We start from the raw sequence: 22,457 nt of genomic DNA on the forward strand, positions 1-22,457 counted from the left end.
AATGCACCTTCATCTGCTTCTTTGATAGCCCCCTAAAAACCATACCCTCAAATCAGGCCGATGAAATTAGCTGCTGTGTAAATTGTGTGTCTGAGTGGTTCATTATCTAATCACCGTCAGAACCACAGTGATAAAGTAGATTGAAGCAGAGAAGAGGTCTGCCAGATGATTTGAGCCCCCCACCCCCCCAAATCTGGTTTCCCTTGGAAACCCTAATAGTGCAGTTTAAAACTTCAGGCTTTCGTGCCTGGCATTCATATCTCTTATATACCAAACTTGAAAGCAACCAGTAGTTCTGAAATAAAATTTTGTTTTCCTATTTTACATGTCTGTATCAGTTTTTTAAATGTTGATGTTCTTGAACTACTATGTCTGTGGTTATATGTTAAGTATTACCAAATGGAGGGAAATGCTGTGGTCTACTTGAAAAGAGTTAAGAACAATTGATTCTTATAGCCATATAGCTGTTTGCTCACTGTCTAAAAGCCCTCCACTCTGTTCACTCTGATTATGATGACCTTCTATATCATCTGTTTATTGAATTCATTTTTAATTCGTTTTAGGTGCTTTTGAAGATGATGATATCACACATGTTGAAGGAAGTGTAGATCCCATTCGAGATATAGAAATAATTCATGAAGAGCTTCAGCTGAAAGATGAGGAGATGATTGGGCCTATTCTAGATAAACTAGAGAAAGTGGCGGTGAGAGGAGGTGACAAGAAGCTAAAGCCCGAATATGTAAGTAAACATTTACAACTTTGAAGGAAATACTTCAGTCTGGTTTTCTTGGTTTAAAAATAAAGCACATAAACTATTTATGCTGTTTTATTGAATGCTGAAGGTTTTTTGTTTTGTTTGTTTTTTAGAAAAGTTTCATTTGAGCACACAACCAAGAATCATGGTTATTAGCGAGCCATAGTTAGTAATATTGAGAATTTGCATGGTTATGGGGTAGACTTTTGAGTTATAGTACTTAAACATAGTTTTCCAATGAAAAAACTTAACTGGGTTTGAAGAAATGATGAATATATGAACTTCATAGATTTGAATTAATGATTTACACAAAAGATTGGTCTTACCTAGGGATGGACAGAAAGAATACATGTGTGTGTGTGTGAGAGAGTGAACACACACTCACATTTCTGAGTGAGATATAGGTTGCACTTATGATACAGTGAACATGTGGAGGTCAGGAGATAACTTCAAGGGTGGTCCTTTCTTTCCATTTTCTTTAAGCCAGGTCTTTCGCTGTTTGCCACTTTATGTCTCAGACTAGCTGACCCATAGTCTTCAGGGGATGCTCTCTCTCTGGCTGAGGAACATTGAGATTACAGATGTTTATCTACTCTGCATGGCTTTACGTGCTTCTAGGGATTTGAACTTGAGGCTCTGTGCTTCTGTATAAGGCACTTTACCCTAGTGAGCCATCTCCAATTCCTGGTTCTGTTCTTTTGAGATAAGGTCTTAATTTGTAACCCATATAACCCAGGTTCCTCTCAAACTAGCTGTGATCCTCCTGTCTCACCTCCTGAGCACTGGAATTACAGAGATGAGCTACCGTGCCACCTTTGAATGAATATACTTTTTTTTTTTTGAAGGTTCTTTTCTTCTTGGGTATTTTTTCTTTAAATGTTTATTTATTTATTTCACTTATATAAACACACTGTTGCTGTCTTCAGACACACTAGAAGAGGGCATCAGATCCCATTACAGATAGTTGTGAGCCACCATGTAGTTGTTGGGAATTGAACTCAAGACCTCTGGAAGAACAGCCAGTGTTCTTAACTGCTGAGCCATCTCTCCAGCCACAAATGAATACACTTTTAAGGTAGACAGAAATTTTATCTTTTATGGAGTAGAAATAGCCACCATTATTCCACTACTCAGATATATTTTCAATCACATTAGTGAATTATTATTTGTAGCATTGTGATAGATACTTAAACGCCAGTTTTGAAGTTTTATATGGTTGAGTTTACTTCTCATTTAAGAAAGATATGCATAAAAACATCTTCTAGTAACTGTTCTTGCTTTATATGCCACTTTGTTGTAGAAATATTTTTCTATTTTTATGTGTTAATTTTTATTGAAAATATTTTTTAGTTTTCCGAAACTGATTATGCCATTTCCCCTCACCCACATTTATTTTCAGTGTTTATAAAACTACACTACTTAGAAAGGAACCAGCAGTAGCTGACAGAACTCAGTGTGCCACTTCCTGAGTCTGCCTGCTCTCCTGAGCTTCTCAGAAAAGCATATTTCTTCTTTATATTTCTGTTCTAAGCAGGCCTTTCCTGATACTCTGGGCTTTCTTTCTGTCTCTGAAGCTCCCCTCTTTCTACTGTGTAGCTGACCTCTGTTGACTTAACTAAAAGGCATCTCCTCTTTGTTTCTCTTCTATGTTCTCCTTCTCCAGGCAGCTGCTGAGATTTACAGGTGCCTACCTTGGGGTATTCTTTTAAACTCTAATAAAATTGTCCTCTTTAAATAGACTTTGGCTTTTCTTGTGAAGGAAGGAAAGAAAGATCCTACACTTGTCTTCTGAATGTAGGAACACTATCAACAAATGATAGTAAAAATAGTTTGACGTGGGACTGGAAGGCATGTGTGCTGCCAGTTTCCTTTGTGTACTTCACTTCTCTTCATGTGATGCTCATTTTCTGGTTATACACAATAGAGAATGGAGAGGCATCTAATGAAGTTACATGAGGGTTAGGATAGAGAAGAAAATGGAAAATGGGTATAAAAATATTCCTTGGGTTGCGGGGGAGGACTGGTATGAAGCAATATCTTCTGGACATGACAGGACAGCTGCACTGATGAGCTCACAGCAGCTGTGGAAGAAGACCTGCACGTGATGAAGCCAGTCAGTGTTCTAGCATGGAGCATGCAGGGGCTGGAAAGCCCCCACCCCTAGCTGAAGTGATGTTGACATTTAACAGCTTCTGGGGAAGGAAGAGTCAGGTTTTATTCAATGGTCTGTCTCTTGTCGCATTGACTGTGCTCTGGTAGATAACCCACACTGATGATACAAATTAGACTTGGTAGGTTATTTTTTTATTTATTTATTTTATTTTTTTAAAAAGGAACACAAAATTGCAGTGGTCGATCTGAGAGGAGTTAGGGTAAATATGATCAAAATACATTGTATGAATTATCAAAGAATTAATAAAATATATAAAATATGATGAAAAATACTACTCAGGACACAAAAATACCATTCCTGTGGATAGGGATGATGCTTACTAGTAGAGTACTTGCCTAGCACATGTCCACACATATATACACTCACACATGAGTGTGCACCCTAGCACACACGTACACAAATGCCAGGCACAGAGGCAAATACATGTAATATACTCGAGAGGCCAAGATTAGGAGTTATAAACCAGCCTCACTCATTGCAAGAGAAACTGCCTCAGAAGTAAAATGGGGTGGTGAGGTGGCTCAGTGGATAAAGGCACTTGCTACCCAAACCTGACAGTCTGAGTTTGATTACCCAGAATCCACTTGGTGGGAGAAAGAAACCTACCTTCCACAGTTGTCTTCTGACCACATGTGCTCTGTGGAAAGTGGTAACCCCACAGTATGTGTATACATATGTACATTCATATGTAAATATGTGTTTGAAATATCTTCTCCTATCTTGACTTATACAAGCTCTATTTTTAACCTTTTACATATAAGTTTGTTATCTATCTGAGATTTATTTTTGTTTTAGCAGTGTTCAGGTTCAGTTAGATTCTGTCCCTCATTTGGAATGCCAGCAACCTCTACTACAAAAAAACTAAAATAATTCTCTTCTAATGAATGTTACCTTGGTCATAACTAAAAGAGCTTTGTGGCATTTCAGCTCTTTGCTTAGGATTGGCAAATGGTAGCACAGTGTCCAGGAGTGTCTTAGTTAGGCTTTTACTACTGTGAACAGACGCCATGACCAAAGCAACTCTTATAAGGACATTTAATTGAGGCTGGCTTTACAGGTTCAGATATTCAGTCCATTATCATCAAGGTGAGAGCACAGCAGCATCCAGGCATGGTGCAGGAGGAGTTTAGAGTTCTACATCTCCATCTGAAGGCTACTAACAGAATACTGACCTTTAGACAGGTAGAGCTAGGATATTGAAGTGCACGCCCACAGTGACACACCTACTCCAACAAGGCCACACCTACAAATAGTGCCACTCCCTAGGCCAAGCAAATGCAAACCATCACAAGGAGCAATAGTGGGGATCCCTTTTATCACAGCCTTTACACAGTTGTATTTCCTCTGTCCCCTCTGTCCTAACAGCACTCTTGCTAAAATGGTGCTAATCATACTAAAGACCCACGCCACTCTACTATGGCCTCATTTTAACTAATTCTCAAGGGAAAAAAAAATAGAATTTTTGGAAGGATCCATTAGAGACTTTTCTGAAATGTATAGCCCAGGCTGCCTTTGAACTATGATCCTCCTGTCCTTGGGCTTCCAAGGGCTGGGGTTTTGGGTATGTAAAGACATACCTGCCTTAAGCTAGGAATAGCATTAAATGGCTTAAATATAGCTTCTTGTTACTGTCATTGAGTCAGACTGTCACATAGCCTAGGCTGGCCTCAAAACTCTGAGAAGCCAAGGATGCACTTGAATTCCTGATCCTCCTTTTTCCATCTTCCAAGTTTGGGAATCTCAGGGGTGCATCTGGCTTTATGTTCTGCTTGGCATCGAATCCAGAATTCTGCTCATGCTAGGCTATCATTGCTGTCATCTGACTTACCTCTTCAGCTGCTAAGAATATCATTTCTAAAGGAAAAGATGAAGAGAAAGTTATTGATGCTGAAGAACGTCCTTTCATCTTCCTGTACTGTCTCCAGTTAATGAAGGCAAGCTGTTTAGAATGAAACCTGTGTCTGTTCCTGTAACCCAGGCTGGCCTGGAACTCACTACATAACTGGTCTCACATTCATGGTAATTTTCCCACCTCAGCCTTCTTGGTGCTAGAGTTACAGGTGTAAGCCACCATACTACGTTTTTCTTGTTCTTCTCCCCACCCCACCCCCTTTTGCTGGCTAGGCTGCTCTTGAACTCAGTAACCTCCTGCCTCCATCTCCTGAGTGCTGGAATTGCAGGCACGTATCATTTTGCCCCACAGTTAATGTCTTAGTTATCCATTAAGATAACTGCTAAAACAGAAGATTCCTGCTCTAAAAATGGTATTTATCGTGGTAAATTATACATAATATAACATTCACCATTAACCAGTTTTAGGTATATAATTCAGTGGTGTTGAATAAGTCATCATTTGAGTTTTTCATAAGCTCAGAGTGAAAGAAATTCTGTGGTCTTTAAACAATGACTTTCCACATACATAATACATTTAATGTGTACATTCAAATAAATTCAAAAGTATAATATATTCAAAATGTTTTAAAGATAAAAATTTTAAAACAAGAATGATAAAATTCTTAATTTGATGTCATAATATCAATGTGGGACTCAAACTTCATGTCTTAGTGACTTTTCTATTGTCATGAAGTGACACCATAAACTAAGGTAACTTACAAAAGAGAACATTTAATTGGGGGATTGCTTACAGTTTCAGAGAGTTAATTCGTGATCATCATGGCAGACTATGGTTGTAGGCAGGCATGATGGATGCAGGAGCTGTAGCTGATTGCGAACATCTGATCCACAACTTCTGGGCAGAGACTAACTGGAAATGATGTGGGTTTTTGAAAGCCAACAAGGCCACACCTCCTAATCCTTCCCAAGACCATTCCACCAACTGGGGACCAAGCATTCAAATACATGAGCTTATGGTGGCTATTCTTATTTAGACCACCACACTATGGTAGGTTGAACTACTTCATGGGTCCAGAAGTAATTATTCTAAATCCTGATGAGGGATTTGAACAGTGGTGCTTTTAAGCAGCAGTGGAAAAGGTTGAGGGTTGAGGTAATTTTCCCTTTTTGCTTTTTGTATGAGAACCTCTGCATAACTGACTACATTTAATCAAATAACCTTCTTAACACTATATTTTGCTTAATTTACAGTCATTTTTAGCAAAGAACTATTGTTACGTTTTAGAGAATAAAATGACTTCATATTTGGTCGTATAGCATATGAACATATAGCTAAAAATTGCTAGAGATGAAAACTTCTATGTCATTTACTCTCAGAAATTTTCTTTTACTTTTAAATTGAAGCTTTTGTTTATAAGGAGCAGGTTCAGCTTAGTACTGTTTTAAGAAATGGGATTTTATGTTCAAAATACAAGGCAATAAATGCAATGAGATAAGAAAATATCCAAGAACGGTTTGTAGTATAGTCACATGCCTTTTGGAGTTGAATTGTAAGGCGTGCCAGAACAGCTCCAGGACTCAGCAGTATGCACCTGTCTCTGGCACTGTGCAGCTCACAGAGCCAGACATGCTGTTTCTCTGTTACCACAAAGTACCTTACCTTCCTTCTATTGCCACTAGGATTTGCATCTTGCCTTATATATTACTTTTATTTCTCACTTTTGCTTTTTTACAATTTATGCATACTTAAAAGTAGCTAGCTTAATTTCAAGTGGTTTATTTGTGTTCTTTCTGTATTTTTTTCATGAGATTTCTATGTTTATGTGTTTTCTCTTTATATTTTCTGATCCGGATTCATAATCCTGAGCTCGTCACATGGCATTCACTCCCACTTTGGCAGAGCTCTTGCGGACACCACTGCATAGGGTCAGATGCCATTAGAGACTATCTTGGGAAGGATTACTCTCAATGGAAGCTGTAGATTGAGCTGCATTGCTTTGGAAAAGGACTAAGAGTCCAGTAGCATGGTGGATAGTGTGTTCAGTGTGTTGCATAGATGGCATGAGTCTTAGTGTACCCTGTTCCTGATTTGAGGATAGAAGTTGGGAAGTGCAAAGGTGTGTGAGTCCTCCCAAGATAAAGCAGAGATTAGACTGATTTAGGATTATCAGTTTGTATAGCATGTAAGTCAGAAGTAAATCCATCTAAGAACTGATACAAAAGGCAGATATGTCACTGGTATATACCAGTGGTAGAGCACTTTCCTAAGATGTATAGGCATCAAAAACTTGTACTCCAGAGCTGGGCTTGGTGGTATATGCCTGCAATTTCAGGAGTTCAAGGCCATGTAGGAGCACATAGTGTGACCCTGTATTAAAAACAGTAGGAAAAAATAAAAATAAAAACCAGAGGCATGGTAGCTCACACCTGTGCTTCCAGTGCTCAGACAACAGAGGCAGGGCAATCACTAGCTGAGGATAGCCTAGTCTACAGCATGGGAACTTGTTATAGATAAACAAAGAGACAAAGAAATGATAGCTGAGAGTTAGATGGTGGCTGGGGAGATGACTTGGCTTGTAAACTGAGGACCTGAGTTTGGATCCCCAACACCAATATAAAAGCTGTGTTTGGTGGTGGAGAGCAACCATGGAAGATCCCCATCAGATACCTCCACACAGAGATGCTTACACACATGCTATACATATACACAAAAGAAGAAAAAGAAATATATATAATATATATATTATATATATATATCCTATCTATATCTATCTATCTATCTATCTATCTATCTATCTATCTATCTATCTAATTTCCCCTTTTCTTTCCCAGTAACCTGCCAAACACAGAAAAGATTTTTGAGAAGACATTCCTGGTATATGCTCTCCCATGGGCCCTTAGTAGTATCTACCTTCTCTCTGTTTGTTCTGCTCTGCTGCAGCTGTTTCCCTATGCTCTGCAAACCTGTTACCTGTGCTCACTCTGTAATTCCATGCATTCCTTACCTCTACCAGATGACCTTGCCTCCAACTCCAAAGACCAAGATAAAAGTCTGCAGACAGAAATTCTTTCAAGTTTCCACCAACCAAACCTGAAGCTGACTTACCCTTCTTATCCACAGGAAAGCATACACTTTTTTTCTGTTGCTTTCAAATGGCTTTTTAGACAATTTATATGCTAAAATATTCACTCTTTAAAAGTATACATTTAGTATATTCATAAAATTATGTTTTGTCCAGCAATCCCCCTTCCTTCCCTCCGTCTGTCCCTGCTTCCCCTCATCTGTCCCTCCCTCCTTGTTTCCCTGTACAGATTGCTTAAATTGTATCTAAAATTATTGGGAGCAGAAGTGTTTCTGATGTAGATTTTTTTCATATTCTTCATTATTTGCACATGCCTTCTGTTATATCTTGAGCATGGAATCCAAATTCTAAACACAGACCCATTTATGCTTCATATACGTTGTGTATGTTGTATACGCTACTGCTGACTAAGGTTTAATACAGTTTTTGGTCTTCCTTCATTCTGACTGACACTAGTTTCAATGAGATCAGATGTGGGATTTCTCACTTGCGGACCCACGTCATAATTCAGAAAGCTGGAGATTGTGTAGGTCCCTAGGTATTTTGGAATTGGTGTTTCTCAATGATTTTTTTTTTTGTTTTGCTTGTTTTATGTGTGTGTCCCCCCCCCTCCCCGGCACCCCTGGTCCCCACACACAGGGTTTCTCTGTATAGCCCTGGCTGTCTTGGAATGTTCTCTGTAGACCTAGGCTATCCTGGAATTCAAACATCTGCCTCTGTCTGTGATTAAAGATGCGTGCCACTATGCCTTGCCAGAATTCTCAGTTTTTTGTAATACTTGTCTCTATCAAACTAGATTCTTTTCAGCAGTTTCCAGATTTTTCATTGTCAAATAAAAAGTTTGGTGCTACAACTTTCTAAATATTCCCTTCAGTTACATGTGTATCTTAGATTTTTATTTATTGTTACTGTGTGAGGATGTTCGTGCTACAGGGCTGCGTGTGAAGTCAGTCCTTTCCACCCACCTCTACGTGGTTATGGAGGTGGGGTTCAGCTCTCTAGGCTTTAAACCATCTCGATAACACAACTGCCTTTTCCTTGACTATCACTAAATACTTCTGAGAAAGTTCTTTGTATTTACAGTCTTTAATGTTAACAGTTAAGAATGCTTTGTCTGAACCCTACTTCACGGCAGCTTTAGATTCACGTTCTTCCTCGCCCAGCGTGAAACTGGAGGCTTTAGGGTGTTGTTGTTGTTGTTGTTGTTGTTGTTGTTGTTTTTAATATATATTTCTGTTCTATTTGTTGCCTTCTTTTCTGCAAACCTGAATAAAAGCAGTGAGCAGTAACTATGCCACAGCCTGCATGGTTGGTTACTGTCTGTGACTTGAATTCAGCCTAACTCAAGTTTTTAAGAGCTAGGAGGAAGCTATTAAGAGTCTCTGTCAGGCCTGACCTTTAGCCAGTGAAGTTTAATTTCCAGTAGAGTTTTGGTTTGAATGTTCAGTCTGACGAGTACAGTCTCCGTCGTCAGTGTCTATCAGCCTTGCTGACTTGACTCCCAGCAGAGCAGTCTGTTAAGGTCCCCTTACGGATCCTTGGGTTACGTAGCTCACAGATGATAACAGTGATCCTGAGGATGACCGTGGGGATGGTTGTGTTTTGTTTTGTTATGTTTTGTTTTTGAAATAGGGATTCTATATAGCCTTTGCTGTTCTGTAACTAGCCCTGTAGACTGGGCTGCTCTTGAACTCAAAAATGTCTCTCAGCCTCTGCCTCCCTAATGCAGGGAATAAAGGCATGCACCACCATGCCTGGCTCATCAGTGAATCACAACCTTCATAACTGAACATAAGAGAACTGGGAAAAATGTGGCAACATTAAAAAGGTTTCTAAGTGTGTGGCAACTAAAAATTCATGATTAAACATGTGATGAATATAAGGTGTTTCTGACAACATTCACCTGCTTGATGTTAAATTGTTCAGCTTGCTGGCTGAAGGATTTTGCGGGGAGAGAATTGTTTTTTTGTTTTTGTTTTGTTTTTATTAAGTGAAAAGTTTGGGCTTGGAGTTAAGACAGAATTTTTAACAATTTCTAAAACGGCCCTAAAGATACTTCTACCATCTCGTACTTGTATTTTTATGAAGGGCCTTATCAGCATTGACAGTCAACTCTGAAAAACACTGAAGGAGCTGTACATTCAGCAGTGTCAAATACTCAGCCAGTGTTTAATTCCTTATGTAAACAACCATCTCATAGTATGCAAATTGCTCTAGTTTCTAATAAATGGTAATATATGCATCCAAAAAATGGTTTTTAAATAAAATTTTTATAATTATCAGTAAATACTTGGTTCATTTGCATATTTTGTATACCTCTATACACAGGGCCATTAAAATTTGTTCAGGTATAAAGAGGTTATTAATTGGAGAAGTCTTAGGAACACTGCTTTAGTCTGCAGCACTGAACTCTTTCTCATTTCTTCTGTAAACTGGTTCCAAATACTTATGAATCACATGGTGAGGCAATTTTGTGTACTGATTACTTTTCTTGCTGCTTTAGCTAAAACCCTGAGAAGAAACAACTTTAAGATTTATTTTAGTTCTGTCGTAATGGGGGGTGGTTCTGGCAGCAGGAGCAGCTCCAGGCCACACTGCAGGAGTGGAGGCTACTTACTTATAGCCTCCCGTCAGAGGAGAAAGCAGGACAGGAAGCATGCCCGTATATAACTGTAAGGCTCCACCTTCCGATAGTTACAGTCTCTCGGATAGCAACACTGGTGGGCTGGGAACCGAGTGTTTAAACCCCGTGGGAGATGTTTCACATTTAAATCGTCACAGCTCTTCTCTCACTATAAAGTCCTTCTCTGTGTGGTCACACCCCTGTCTATGGCTACACTTAATTGTCTAAATATAGGTAAATTCTAAGTTTGTATCCCTAGCATTGATCTAGCCTTTGAGCTCCAATTGAGTATATTTAATTTCTTGCTGATTCCCCTTTGGTTTTTCAGACATATCACAGTAGTGTATCTAAAACCAAGTGCAAGAGCACTGCCTCAATCCAAGCCCTCCATTGTTTCTTAGTAAAATGTGCCAGCTCCAACCCAGGTCCTAAGTATACTGACCAGTCATTGCTCCTGAGCTCCGGCCCCACTTCCCCTGGTAACCTTGACCGCCCCTTTCCTTTCCATCATAAACAGTACACCTAGGATTTGTTTCCATACTTAAGCATTAGATTGTTAGATCTAAGATTAGTATACCCATAAAACTACATGCTAATACAAAACAGAATATACAGAATATATTTTTTCGTATTTTTTATTTTATTTTATTTTTACAATTCAGTTGTTGCCTCCCTTTTGGTCCGCTCTCCCACAGTTCCTCTCTTCCCCCCACACCCCCTCCATATCCAAGAGGATGCCCCTCCCCAATACTCTACACCAACCCCCCCGGGGGGGGGGGGCTCAAGTCTCTCGAGGGTTAGGTGTGTCTTCTCCCACTGAGGCCAGATCAGGCAGTCCTCTGCTGTATATGTGTCAGAGGCCTCAGACTACCTCATGTATGCTGCTGCCTGGTTGGTGGATCGGTGAGCGATCTCAGGGGTCTGGGTTACTAATGTTAGATGGTTACATAAGCAGTCTAGGTCCATGTTCCAAAATCTATATTTCTTTATAATGTGTGAGATCTTGGGTGAGAGAGATGGCTCAGTGGTTAAGAGCACTGGTTGCTCTTAGAGAGGACTGAGTTCAGTTCTTGACACCTACTGTGGTGAGTCATAACCATCTGTAACTCTAGTTCTAAAGGATCTGATGTCCTCTTCTGACCTTCATGGACACCAGCACATGTCTGTGTGCTATGTGTCACATAGCCATACATAGCACACTGACATACATGCAGACACACACATAGCCACACATAGCACACAGTCATACATGCAGGCAAAACACTCATATAAATAAGAAGTGTGAAATCTCAGTGGTTAAGAATATTTACTGCTCTCTCAGAGTACTTGAATTCAGTCCTAGCACAAACAAACATCAGGAGGCTCACAACTGCTGGATCCAGGGGATCCGCTGCCCTCTTCTGGCCTCCGTGGGCACCTGTTTACATATGGCAGACACAAACTGACACAAATAAATACAAATCTTAAAGAAATATGAAATCTCAAAGTGACTAGAATGCATTAAAGACTTACACAAAGGGATTAGTAATGTTCTTACTATGTGCTCATTTGCTGAAAGTGGGTAAAGTATATATTTTTCAGCTAACTAAATTTATCTAAGTGGAATTTTATTGATCATTTTGTATGTATTATTAATATATTGTATCTATTATTATATATGCTTGTATATGCAACCATAAAGGAAACATTTACTTAGCATATTTTATCTAAATAACCCCCTTTTGCTCCAATTAGAAGTTTTTCAGATCGGCTATAGGTTTTTAATTTACTAAAATTAAATTTTCTTTTTATATAAAAAAAGAACACACTGAGAATATAGCAGCTACTGATTATGACTGCAGACTACTTCTGGTTTATCTTAGATAAAACTGGCATCGTTCAGTAATCTAACACATAACTGTAGCTTCTAAGGAAAATGCTGTTGGTGAACTTCACCTGTGACTTGGTTCTCTTTAGGCAAAACTGCAGTTCCTAGTTTATGGTATGAAAGAAAAAAACCTGAAAAGGAATGCCAGAATGTCTCTGTGACACGGCCTCTGTGTCTGAAGCAAGAATCTAGTTACTGTTAAATGAAGAGAAACCCTGAAATTCCTTCACTAGTCAGCAGCACTCATTGAGGCCCTTTGGCTTTGTGAAAATGTTTATTGTCACAAAAGTATTTTATACTTTTTATATGATTAAAATTTAATTCCCTTTCCTATTTTGAATTGGCTTTCTTGTGTCTATTTTCTTTCTTTCTTTTTTTTAATGGAAAAGGCTGAATGGAAGGCAGTATAAGATGGTACCTCTGTTTTCTCCTTTTGTATAATCTTGTTGCATGTCTCTACATAAGCTGTTCTGGCCACTCATCATAGTAACCAGCTGGGCCATTTCACCTGCTGGAGCCATTAAAGAGGACTCTCTCCCCCTAGATTAATCCCCTCCGACATTAGTTTTTTGCACTGACAACTGCAGCAGGCATTCAGGATTTGCAGGTGGCCAGTGTGACGCACATAATTGCCTACAATTTTAGGCAATGAATAAAAATGGTCTACATTACTTGTCAAAGGTTGTATATGCAGTGCCAAGTGAGATCTATGGGAAGCCTTTTAGGGTTTAAAGAACAGTTAATAGCAAGGCTGCACAGGGCTTTTTTAATCATAATGCATTTGTAATATAGCACTTTGATCTTCTCCTTGTAGGAAATGGTGTTACATTAGCCACTTTTAAACATTTATGAGTGAAATTCAGTTACAGAAGAGTAAAAGTGATTATTCTCAAGCAGAACATGTTCAGTGTCATTAAAAGTTTTCGTCTTGCCCCTTCCTTGTTAAAATCCATGGGAAGTCCTTTCCCTGGGGGGCTTCAAATCAGGGTCTAAGGATACAGGGCCTTTTCTTTATTTTTTCTTGTTGGTAACAGTAAGATTTGCAAAGAAGGTATACTAAATATAGAGATAATTTATACAAGTGGACATTTACAAGAGAATAACTTGTCATAGTAATATAAAAATACTCTCAAGAAATCTATTACTAAGAATTGTATTGCAACAAATTTTAAGAAGTGAATATTTAAAATAGGTCCATAAATTATCTTTACAAAAACAAAACAAAAAAATTTCCCCAAAACAGAAGGCCCAGATGATTCTCAAATATGCCTCTTCTGGAAGAGCTCAGTTTGACCTTTCAGCCTTGAGAGCCTTTTATTAACACCTGCCTGTAAGGAGACCCTTGCCACACGCAGCTTTTAGATTCAGACCCACAGAACTGATGAGGAAAGGCTTGAAGGGTTCAGTTTGTGTCACTTGCTGTTTGGCGTTTCCATTTCACAGATGATTAATCTTTCTGTGAAGAAAGGCCAGAGAAACAAAGCACTGCGGCCTCTTCCCGCAGTTCCTCCTTCTGAATGCACACTAGCTTGCTAACTAAAAGGCCTTTAGATTTCCAGCAGAGAGAGATGTTCTGAAAGTGAATGCAGCTGGTTGGAGGTCACCAGTGCAGGGCTCTTGCCATTGTGTAATGGAGGCTTTGGCAGGTTGGGGTTGGGGGGAACAGTGGAGAAGTGACAGGGAGAAGGGGTTGGCAAAAAAATTAATTCAGAAGAGAAAAGGTTTGGGGCAGTTCATTTAATATTTTGTAGAGTAAATAATCAGTCATAGGTTTAAATTAGATATTTTGCTTGTATTTTTAAGGAAAAACTGTACTTTAGTCTCTCTTCAGGATATTCCCCCATTTCATAATAGCATGTGACATCACTAGATAACAGTGACTCTGAAGGTCTATGTTTGATGTGATTGAGTTGTCTTGCAGTTTTTCATATTGTTAACTAATTTTGCTGACTTTGTACACTAAAAATTTAATGCTTCATCAGTATTTCATCAGTTTTCATCAGAGATACAAAAATTGTATTTCTGTTCATTACAAGAGTTATCTTTATTTTGAGAACTTGAAACTTTTAGCACTTAGTGTCCAGTGCTTCCTGCTCAGCTTGTGTTTACTTTTTCCTTGATTGTGTGCAGGACATAATGTGCAAAGTCAAGTCTTGGGTTATAGATCAAAAGAAACCTGTTCGCTTCTATCATGACTGGAATGACAAAGAGGTATGTGTAAATACTGTGTCTATTACAGCCTTTGCTCTTATTTCTTAGAGAACAAATTGGGCTGCTTATTATCTTATAGTTACTATTATGTATAGTTACTTTTATTTCTGTTAGCCGTTGTAAATTCCTTAGTTTATTTTTCCCTTTTCCCAATCTCTCACTTTAAATATTTCATAACATCTAACCCTTTATAAACAAAAAGATTAGAAAAATGAAAATGTTTACTCAAAGAGTAAAGTTTATGTTCAAATTATTCAATATTTTACTCCATATTTACTAAGCTTTTAAAAAAGGTTCTTTCTCTGTCTCCCACTCTAGATTGAAGTGTTGAATAAACACTTATTTTTGACTTCAAAACCAATGGTCTACTTGGTGAATCTTTCTGAAAAAGACTATATAAGAAAGAAAAACAAATGGTAAGTTTTTCTTCTCTGGATATACCCACATACATATCTCTAACACAAAGCATATAGATATGTGTATATGTTTGTATAATGTGTTTGATTTTAATATATTTTCCTTATAAAATGTTAAGAATTAGAAAGTTATGTCTCATGTTACATTTAAAAGGTAAGTCTCCTTTGCACTAAGAGAACATTACAAACTGAATTAAATTTGGAAATTTTGAATCATACATATTTGCTTATCAAATTTAAGTTTTTAAAATATTTTGTTTACTTTTGTTACAAAATGTGAGTAAATGTATTTGGAGCAAAAAAGTGTTTCAGACTGAGAATTTGTAGCCACATTGATACTACAGGTGAACTTAAAATCTCTACAAGGGATTGCAGTTGGACATAAAATTTTAAACACAAATTGAATAGTTAAGGAAGGCAGAGAGGGAGGGAGGGAGGGAAAAAAGCAAAACCTAGGTGTGGAAAAGGTGGAGATACTGGCTTGAAACTTCCAAAGTGTATCAAGGTAAAAGCCGCATTTTTATATTGCCATTCTAATAGATAACTAAAATGTGCAAGACTGGTCACCCTGCCGTAAAAATTCAGAGACAACTCTTGTGCTGGTGTGTGTGGAGACATTTGGCGTAGTGCTCACTTTGACTTCCCTCACTAGACCCTCAGCATTTTATACTAGTGAGTCATAGAAACAAATCAAAACTATACAAAGAAAAAGATCTGAATTCTCCTAAAATATATTGTCGGTTTTTCCCTGTACTTCATTAAGTACTTAGATGCACATGGTTTCAATTTTCCATTAAAAAATTCTCATTTCCATATGATATCAAAGAGTGAGAAGGCTTTAAACTGAAAAATAAACATTCATAGACTGGAAGCCAAAACAATAATTAATGTCAGATGGTTAACTCCAATAAATCATTAGAATAAATTCTGTGAAATTACTGCAACTAAAAATGCCCTGTTGATATTACTGTAAGACATTTTGTGTCCCTGATAGGAAGCTGAGTTTAACCTCTTTATTGGCAATGTTCTAGAAAGAATAATTTAGCATAAAAATATAGTTCAGACTGGTCATTGTCCTCCAAAAAAGTAATTCACTTTAAAATATAATCAGTTCCATCTTGTTTCAAACTCTAATAAATTTGATGATTAATGTGTCTGAAATTGTTTGCTTTAAGAAAGAATTTTAAAATTTATTATTTGACTTCAGTTAATAAATCTTCTCCTGGAAGTATGAATGGTAACTTTTCCTGAGGCTGGGTAAAACAATACAGACATCAAAGTTTCCATGAAGAGGGATGAGTCAGTTTCCTTGCCCGAAGGGGCTTCTCACACCTGTATTTCGATGATTACAGGTAGAACTCCCTGGCTCTAATTGTATAGTAAATACCATTTCCCAGACCCTAATGGTAGACAGACTGCTTAGGAGACGCCAGTCTGTGATTTAGCTGTCGCCAGACACCCCATGTTCTTGTGAGCCCAGTTGTGATGATGATATGGTTATAGCCATTGAAACTGCTCTTGTCTAAAGAACAAATTTTAATTTGTAACAACGTAGATGTATGAATGGTTCTATTTATAAACCAAGTTTTTGTAGGTTTTATGTATAGCTAGCTAATGATCTAGTCTGATGTTGGGATATGTGTGTTGGGGGAGGTGTCCAGATCTTGTGGAAGTTAGTGTAATTGTAGCCGAAAGATCAAAGACTGGGTAACTGAGTGATGTTCCAGAAGAGAATTTATCACATAGCCATTTTCTGTACAGTTTCTGCCGCCTGCTGTTCCTATTTTCCCTCAAGCTAGCCATTGACTACCCCCTGTGCATCCCTGCTCGTAAAACATGATTGAGGAAGTAGTTGTCATGTATTTATGAGTGGGAAACACTGTGTGATAGGGAATGCATCTACTGGAGCCAGAAAGATTGCCACTTTCCTTCCGTTCAGCCACTCGCTGCAGCTTTAAATCCTCTGTTGATGTAACTTAGCCTGCGTATTAAAACACAGAATGAGTTTTTATTATGAAAGATAGACGCACTAGGTTTTCATCATGAATAACACTGCAAGCAAATGTAAATAGTTAAACTTCATTGTAATTCCTAAATCCAGTTGCTTCTGTTAGCCTCTTGTTTTTGGTAATGTTTGTATCTAAACCCCATTTGCATCAGTTGCTCCTTTACCTACCCTGCCAAAAAAAAAAAAAAAGTTTTTGTTTTAAGGTTAATGTGTAATATTACTTAGCAGATAGGGCTGATGTGGAGAGCGGTAATAAAGATGCTCACAGCAGCTGGGGACTGCTAGGAGTAAAGTAGCCTGCCTAACGTGTACAGGCCTGCGTTGTCTCCAGCACTAAGAGGAAAAGAAGTCACACACACACACACACACACACACACACACACACACACACACCTGTGTTTTAAATGTAGAAAACATGTTTAGTGGTTAGAAAAGGTCAAGAAACGTCTGTGACTTTGACCCCAAGAGGAGGACTGTTTTATTTCAGGTCACATTTCTTGCTAGAGTGATAAACATTTTTGGTTATGGCTAAAATTCACTTTAAATGGTAGTGTATTATTTTTTAATTCTAAGTTTTTATTTTTTAAAACAAGTGTTTTGGTAGATAAGGCTATATTGTATACGAACTAGAGGCATACTGACCTTTGAAAGATAAAAGCCAGACTGAGTCTGACCATCCACTGTGTTAACAGTGCTGAATTCATTAGTCCATTGATGCATGAGTAGACCTAGGTCCTGAGGAGAAGTGGGTGTGGCAGCTAGGTTGGCTGTAGTTGTTATGATCAGATGACAGTAATCACGATACTGCAAAAGAATCTAGAGAAACCAATAATGTTATCATTACAAATGAATGAATAAAACTATGTGGACGTTTTTGTTGATTTTGGTGGTTGCTAATGATTTTTGAACAGTTCATTTTCTAAACATGATCAATTGTTACAAGCAAGATTATACTCAGTGTTAATTTTCATTTTAGATTGCCTAGTGAGTCATGGTGTCAAGCAGCTATGGGACATTCAAGCTGTCAAACCACTGCTTAATTGGAGGTTTAAATTTCAATCTTTGTACCTTTGCTGCTCTGTTAGTAATATATGCTGTCCAATTATGGAATCAGTAGAACAAACTAATTTTAGATATTTTTACACCTAAGAACTACCAATTATGTTTCGCTCATGTGTTCCCTGTCCTTACTGTTCTTTAAACTATTGATAAGGTCAGTTAGGTCTCATTTATTTGTACACATAGATGTTCATCTAGAAATACAAATAAAATTCAAAACATGCACAATTCTTACATACATCTTGGTGAATAAGTGAGTCGTTTTAAATGATGAAATTGTTTCAAGATTCATAGACAAATATTTGGGAATCTTTTCAAGCTTTAGAACAATCAGACTGTGTCAAGGTCATAAAATTTTAAATTCACAAAAGCTCTTTTATTAAATCGTATACATATTATGTATGGTTCAAGTTTTTTATTTTTGTTTCATTTTGTGTTTTTTATTTTTAGCTTCTCATGACAGTGTTTCTCTGTATAATCCTGGCTTTCTTGAAACTTGCTTGTAGACCAGGCTGGCCTCAAACTCAGAGATCCACCTGCCTCTGCCTCCGGAGTGCTGGGATAAATGGTGTGCACCACCACACCAGTCATTGATTCAGGTTTTGTTCTGCTCAACTTTCTCCTTTTGTTAGTTTTTGATGTTTGTTACAAAACCAAAAATAACTTCAGAATGACATATATTGTGTAACTGGTGTGGGGGAAAATCATGGAACAGATTTAGTCTTTTCTTATTTTACCAAATTATTTTTAATATCAATGTAATTGATTCATTTGCATATACATGCACATGGTATGTGCCAGGGCATGCTTGTTGTCATCAGAGGACAGCTTAGATTCTCTCCTTCCACCATATGAATCCTGGGATGGAATTCAGGATATTGATATCCTGGTGGCAAGTGTCTTTACCCAATGAGCCACCTCACCAGCCTCTGATCATATTTTCACATGTATGTGTGTGTTTTCATGTAATAATATTTGTGAATTTCTGGGTTTGTTTTGGTTTGGTTGTGGTGGTTTTTCTTTGAAGCCAAGATTGTCCTTGAACTTGAAACAATTCTCTTGCCTCAGCCTTTTAAGCCCAGGGATTATGTATGAATGAGCCAGACTTCTGTTTGGTTTTCATTAAATGGTTTTTGGTTACTCTTTCAGCAATTTCAAATTCTTATCAAGTGGCAATAGTATACTAGTACACATCCTGAGGACGATAATTATACAAGCGTATCTTTCTTTGTAAAGAGAAGACTATTGCCCCACAATAAATGCATATATGAAAGCCTGTTTGTATTTTGTTCAATGTGATTTATGGCTCATCATTTCTATTCGTGGGCTAGTTCACTAATAAAAAATTCTATTTAGGAGCATCAGTTGTAATTTCCATGAGCATCATCTCCTAAGAGTGATTTCTGAGTGATATAATTCATCAAATGTATAGGATTAAGTTCTTTTCTCTATAAATAACAAACATTTCATAATTTTTTCTAGGTTCAAGAGAATAAATGGTTTAGGCCCTATTTAAAGACAGCAAGTATTTTATAGAATTCTCTCAGATGGTTGATTTATGCATTTCCTCACACACCAGTGGTTCTCAGCAGTCCTAATGCTGTGACCCTTTAATACCGTCTCTCAGGTTATGGTGAGCCACAACCATAAAATTATTTTTATTGCTACTTTATAACTGAAATGTTGCTACTGTTATGAATCATAACATAAATATCTCTGTGTTCTAATGGTCTTAGGTGACTCCTGTGAAAGGGTCATTTGACCCCAAAGGTTTGTGACCCACAGTTGAGAACCACTGTCATACACAAACATACATATGTGATCTAGAAAATGAAAGAATTTTGTTTATAATTCTGCAGTGTTCTTCAAATTACCAATGATTCATGTTCATGAAGAATTCCCCTGATGCCTGTCCCTACTCACTAGAGAATAATTCAAGATAAATTCCTTTAAAACCCATGTATTAGAGATTAATGGCCTCAGATCTGATTTTGTTTCCAAAACAATGACTTAGGATAAGCTATAATCAAGAATGGGAATTCCAGGGACAGCAGAGATGATTCAGAGGTAAAGAGCACTGCCTGCTTTTCCAGAGGCCCTGGATTCTGTTGCTAGCACCCACATGGTGGTGGCTCATGACCATCTGTAAGTACAGTCCCAGGGGATCCAGTGCTCTTCTGGCCTCTGTTGGCATCAGGCATGCACATGGTACACAGACATGCATGTAAGCAAAGCCCCATGTACATTAAAAAATAGTAACAATAATAAAAAATCGAATCTGTCTAGTGGTTGGTAGAAGTGGAAGAGAATTTTGAAGCTCAGAAAATTTAAGACTGTTAGACTTGAGGCACAACATTGTGTGAACAGAATGGCATCTTAGACAGTGTACATGTTTACCTGGGACAACACAAAGGAGAAAGCAAATTTGGACTGTTTCAGTAGTTTGTCCATTGTGCCCTGTCTTTGCAGGATAAGTATTGCTTTTCTCTGACCTTAGGCCTTGTGCAACATATTCTCTAGGTACAGAACTCACGCTTAGAGTTGTAGTTCACCAGACTTTTTAAAGGCTAGCCAAAATGCTATATACCATTAATAACATATTTAGTAAGAAAAATGGACTCTCAGAAAATCTGAGGATATGCTTTAGTTCTAAATGAGGGAATAGCTTTTACCAAGAAGTTTGATTTATTAAGAAAAACTTTGCGGCCGGGTGGTGATGGCGCACGCCTTTAATCCCAGCACTTGGGAGGCAGAGGCAGGCGGATTTCTGAGTTTGAAGCCAGCCTGGTCTACAGAGTGAGTTCCAGGACAGCCAGGACTACACAGAGAAACCCTGTCTCAAAAAAACAAAAAACAAAAAAAAAGAAAGAAAGAAAGACAGAAAGAAAGAAAGAAAGAAAGAAAGAAAGAAAGAAAGAAAAACTTTGCTTTGCCAAGTATGGCAGACATCTTTAATCCCAGAACTAGAGAGAAAGGCAGAGGTGGATCTCTGTTAAAGGCCAGCCAGAGAAACATGGGAAGACTGTCTCCAGGAAGAAAAACAAAAAGAAATTACAATTTGAAGTACTAATGTTGTGGACTCTGCTACTCAATATTTTGTTGTTTTGTTTGATTGTTTTTTTTTTTTTTTTTAGGTACATTACATAAGCCATCCTATAAAGAACAGTTCATTCTATAGTTCATATAAAATGTATTCCATGTAAACAAAATCCCCCAGACTTAATTATCATAGCTCAAAAGTAAGCTAGTAACAGGAAAAGGGATTTGTTTGCCCTGAATTGTCTTCTGGATACTGGATATGTTCTTTATTTTTTTTCTTCTGTTGCATGAGTAAAGAAGCCAATGCATCCCATGTCATGAGGGCTTGCGAGCTCAGGGAGCCTCCCAAGCCTCACAGTCTTCTCTGCGGCCCTACAGCTTTACTGTTTGTAATTTAGATGCTTTTGTTGTTGCTACTTCGCTTCCATTAGTATAATTTTAAAAGTTGTCATTGCATTAAAATTGTTTTTAAAATGAATTAGGAATGTGTTCTTTTAAAAACCCTTTTTTAAAAAATCTCTCTCAGTTTCTCTGCATGTGTGTGGAGTGAGACAGTGAAAGTGAAGATGAAGGAGGTCGTCCTAGAGTGCTGCATGGAGGAGACTCATGAAGGGCCACGCCTTCCTATGCTGGAATTCTCTGTTTTCTTTCACTTTTGTTTAGCATATGCAAAGTATGTGCTCTATTACTAATATAGCCTCTAAATTTTATGATTTTAAAATGAAATACTATAAATTTATTTTTTTAAAAAAGGTATTTGTGCAGATATCCAATAGTTTCTAAATCTTCACATTCTGATTTGTAGAGATTTCCCTGACTGGAATTTCATGGGGTGTCGTGCAGGCTGAGCACCCAGCTCAGGAGCACCTTTCCTTGAAAGGCTGGAGATAAGACCTGACTTTTCTCCTAATCCTGTTCTCTCTCCCCTTCTCAGTTCTTGAAAATAAGGCATTTCTTCTGAGTCTTACCATGTGTCTTCTCATCTTCCCTTAAGGTGGGCAGTGGTTGATTTGACTAGAATTGGAGAAACATGTGTATGTGAAAATAAAATACATATGTAGAATTGGCATGTCTATAGTCAAGACTAGTAATACTACCTAAACTATTGTGTTCTCTTATTTTTAAGTTTCCAAAAAAGCATCTTTCCATTTTTTTTCCCTTCCTGTCTCCCTCTTGCTCACTCTACCCACCCCTCATCCCCACCCTGCACTCGCTCCGGCCCAAAGTACAATGTAGCTGTCTTCAGACACCCATATGAGGGCATCAGATCTCTTTTATGGATGGTTGTGAGCCACCATGTGGTTGCTGGGATTTGAACTCAAGTCGGTCCTCTTAACTACTGAGCCATCTCACCAGCCCAAAGCAGCAGC

The 22,457-nt window shown here is 37.9% G+C and overlaps 1 protein-coding gene across 1 annotated transcript in view; it reads left to right on the forward strand.

The window, feature by feature from the left end:
- The window catches only part of Ola1 (Obg like ATPase 1), a 122,268-nt gene that overhangs the window by 59,125 nt on the left and 40,686 nt on the right, over positions 1 to 22,457 (forward strand). The window contains exons 5-7 of the mRNA XM_028762909.1: positions 564 to 739; positions 14,485 to 14,565; positions 14,884 to 14,981. Coding sequence (XP_028618742.1) covers positions 564 to 739; positions 14,485 to 14,565; positions 14,884 to 14,981 — 355 coding nt within the window. The remainder of the gene's footprint in view (positions 1 to 563; positions 740 to 14,484; positions 14,566 to 14,883; positions 14,982 to 22,457) is intronic.

This window comes from Grammomys surdaster, unplaced genomic scaffold (genome assembly GCF_004785775.1).
Source record: "Grammomys surdaster isolate TR1022 unplaced genomic scaffold, NIH_TR_1.0 136, whole genome shotgun sequence".
Classification (NCBI taxonomy): Eukaryota; Metazoa; Chordata; class Mammalia; order Rodentia; family Muridae; genus Grammomys; species Grammomys surdaster.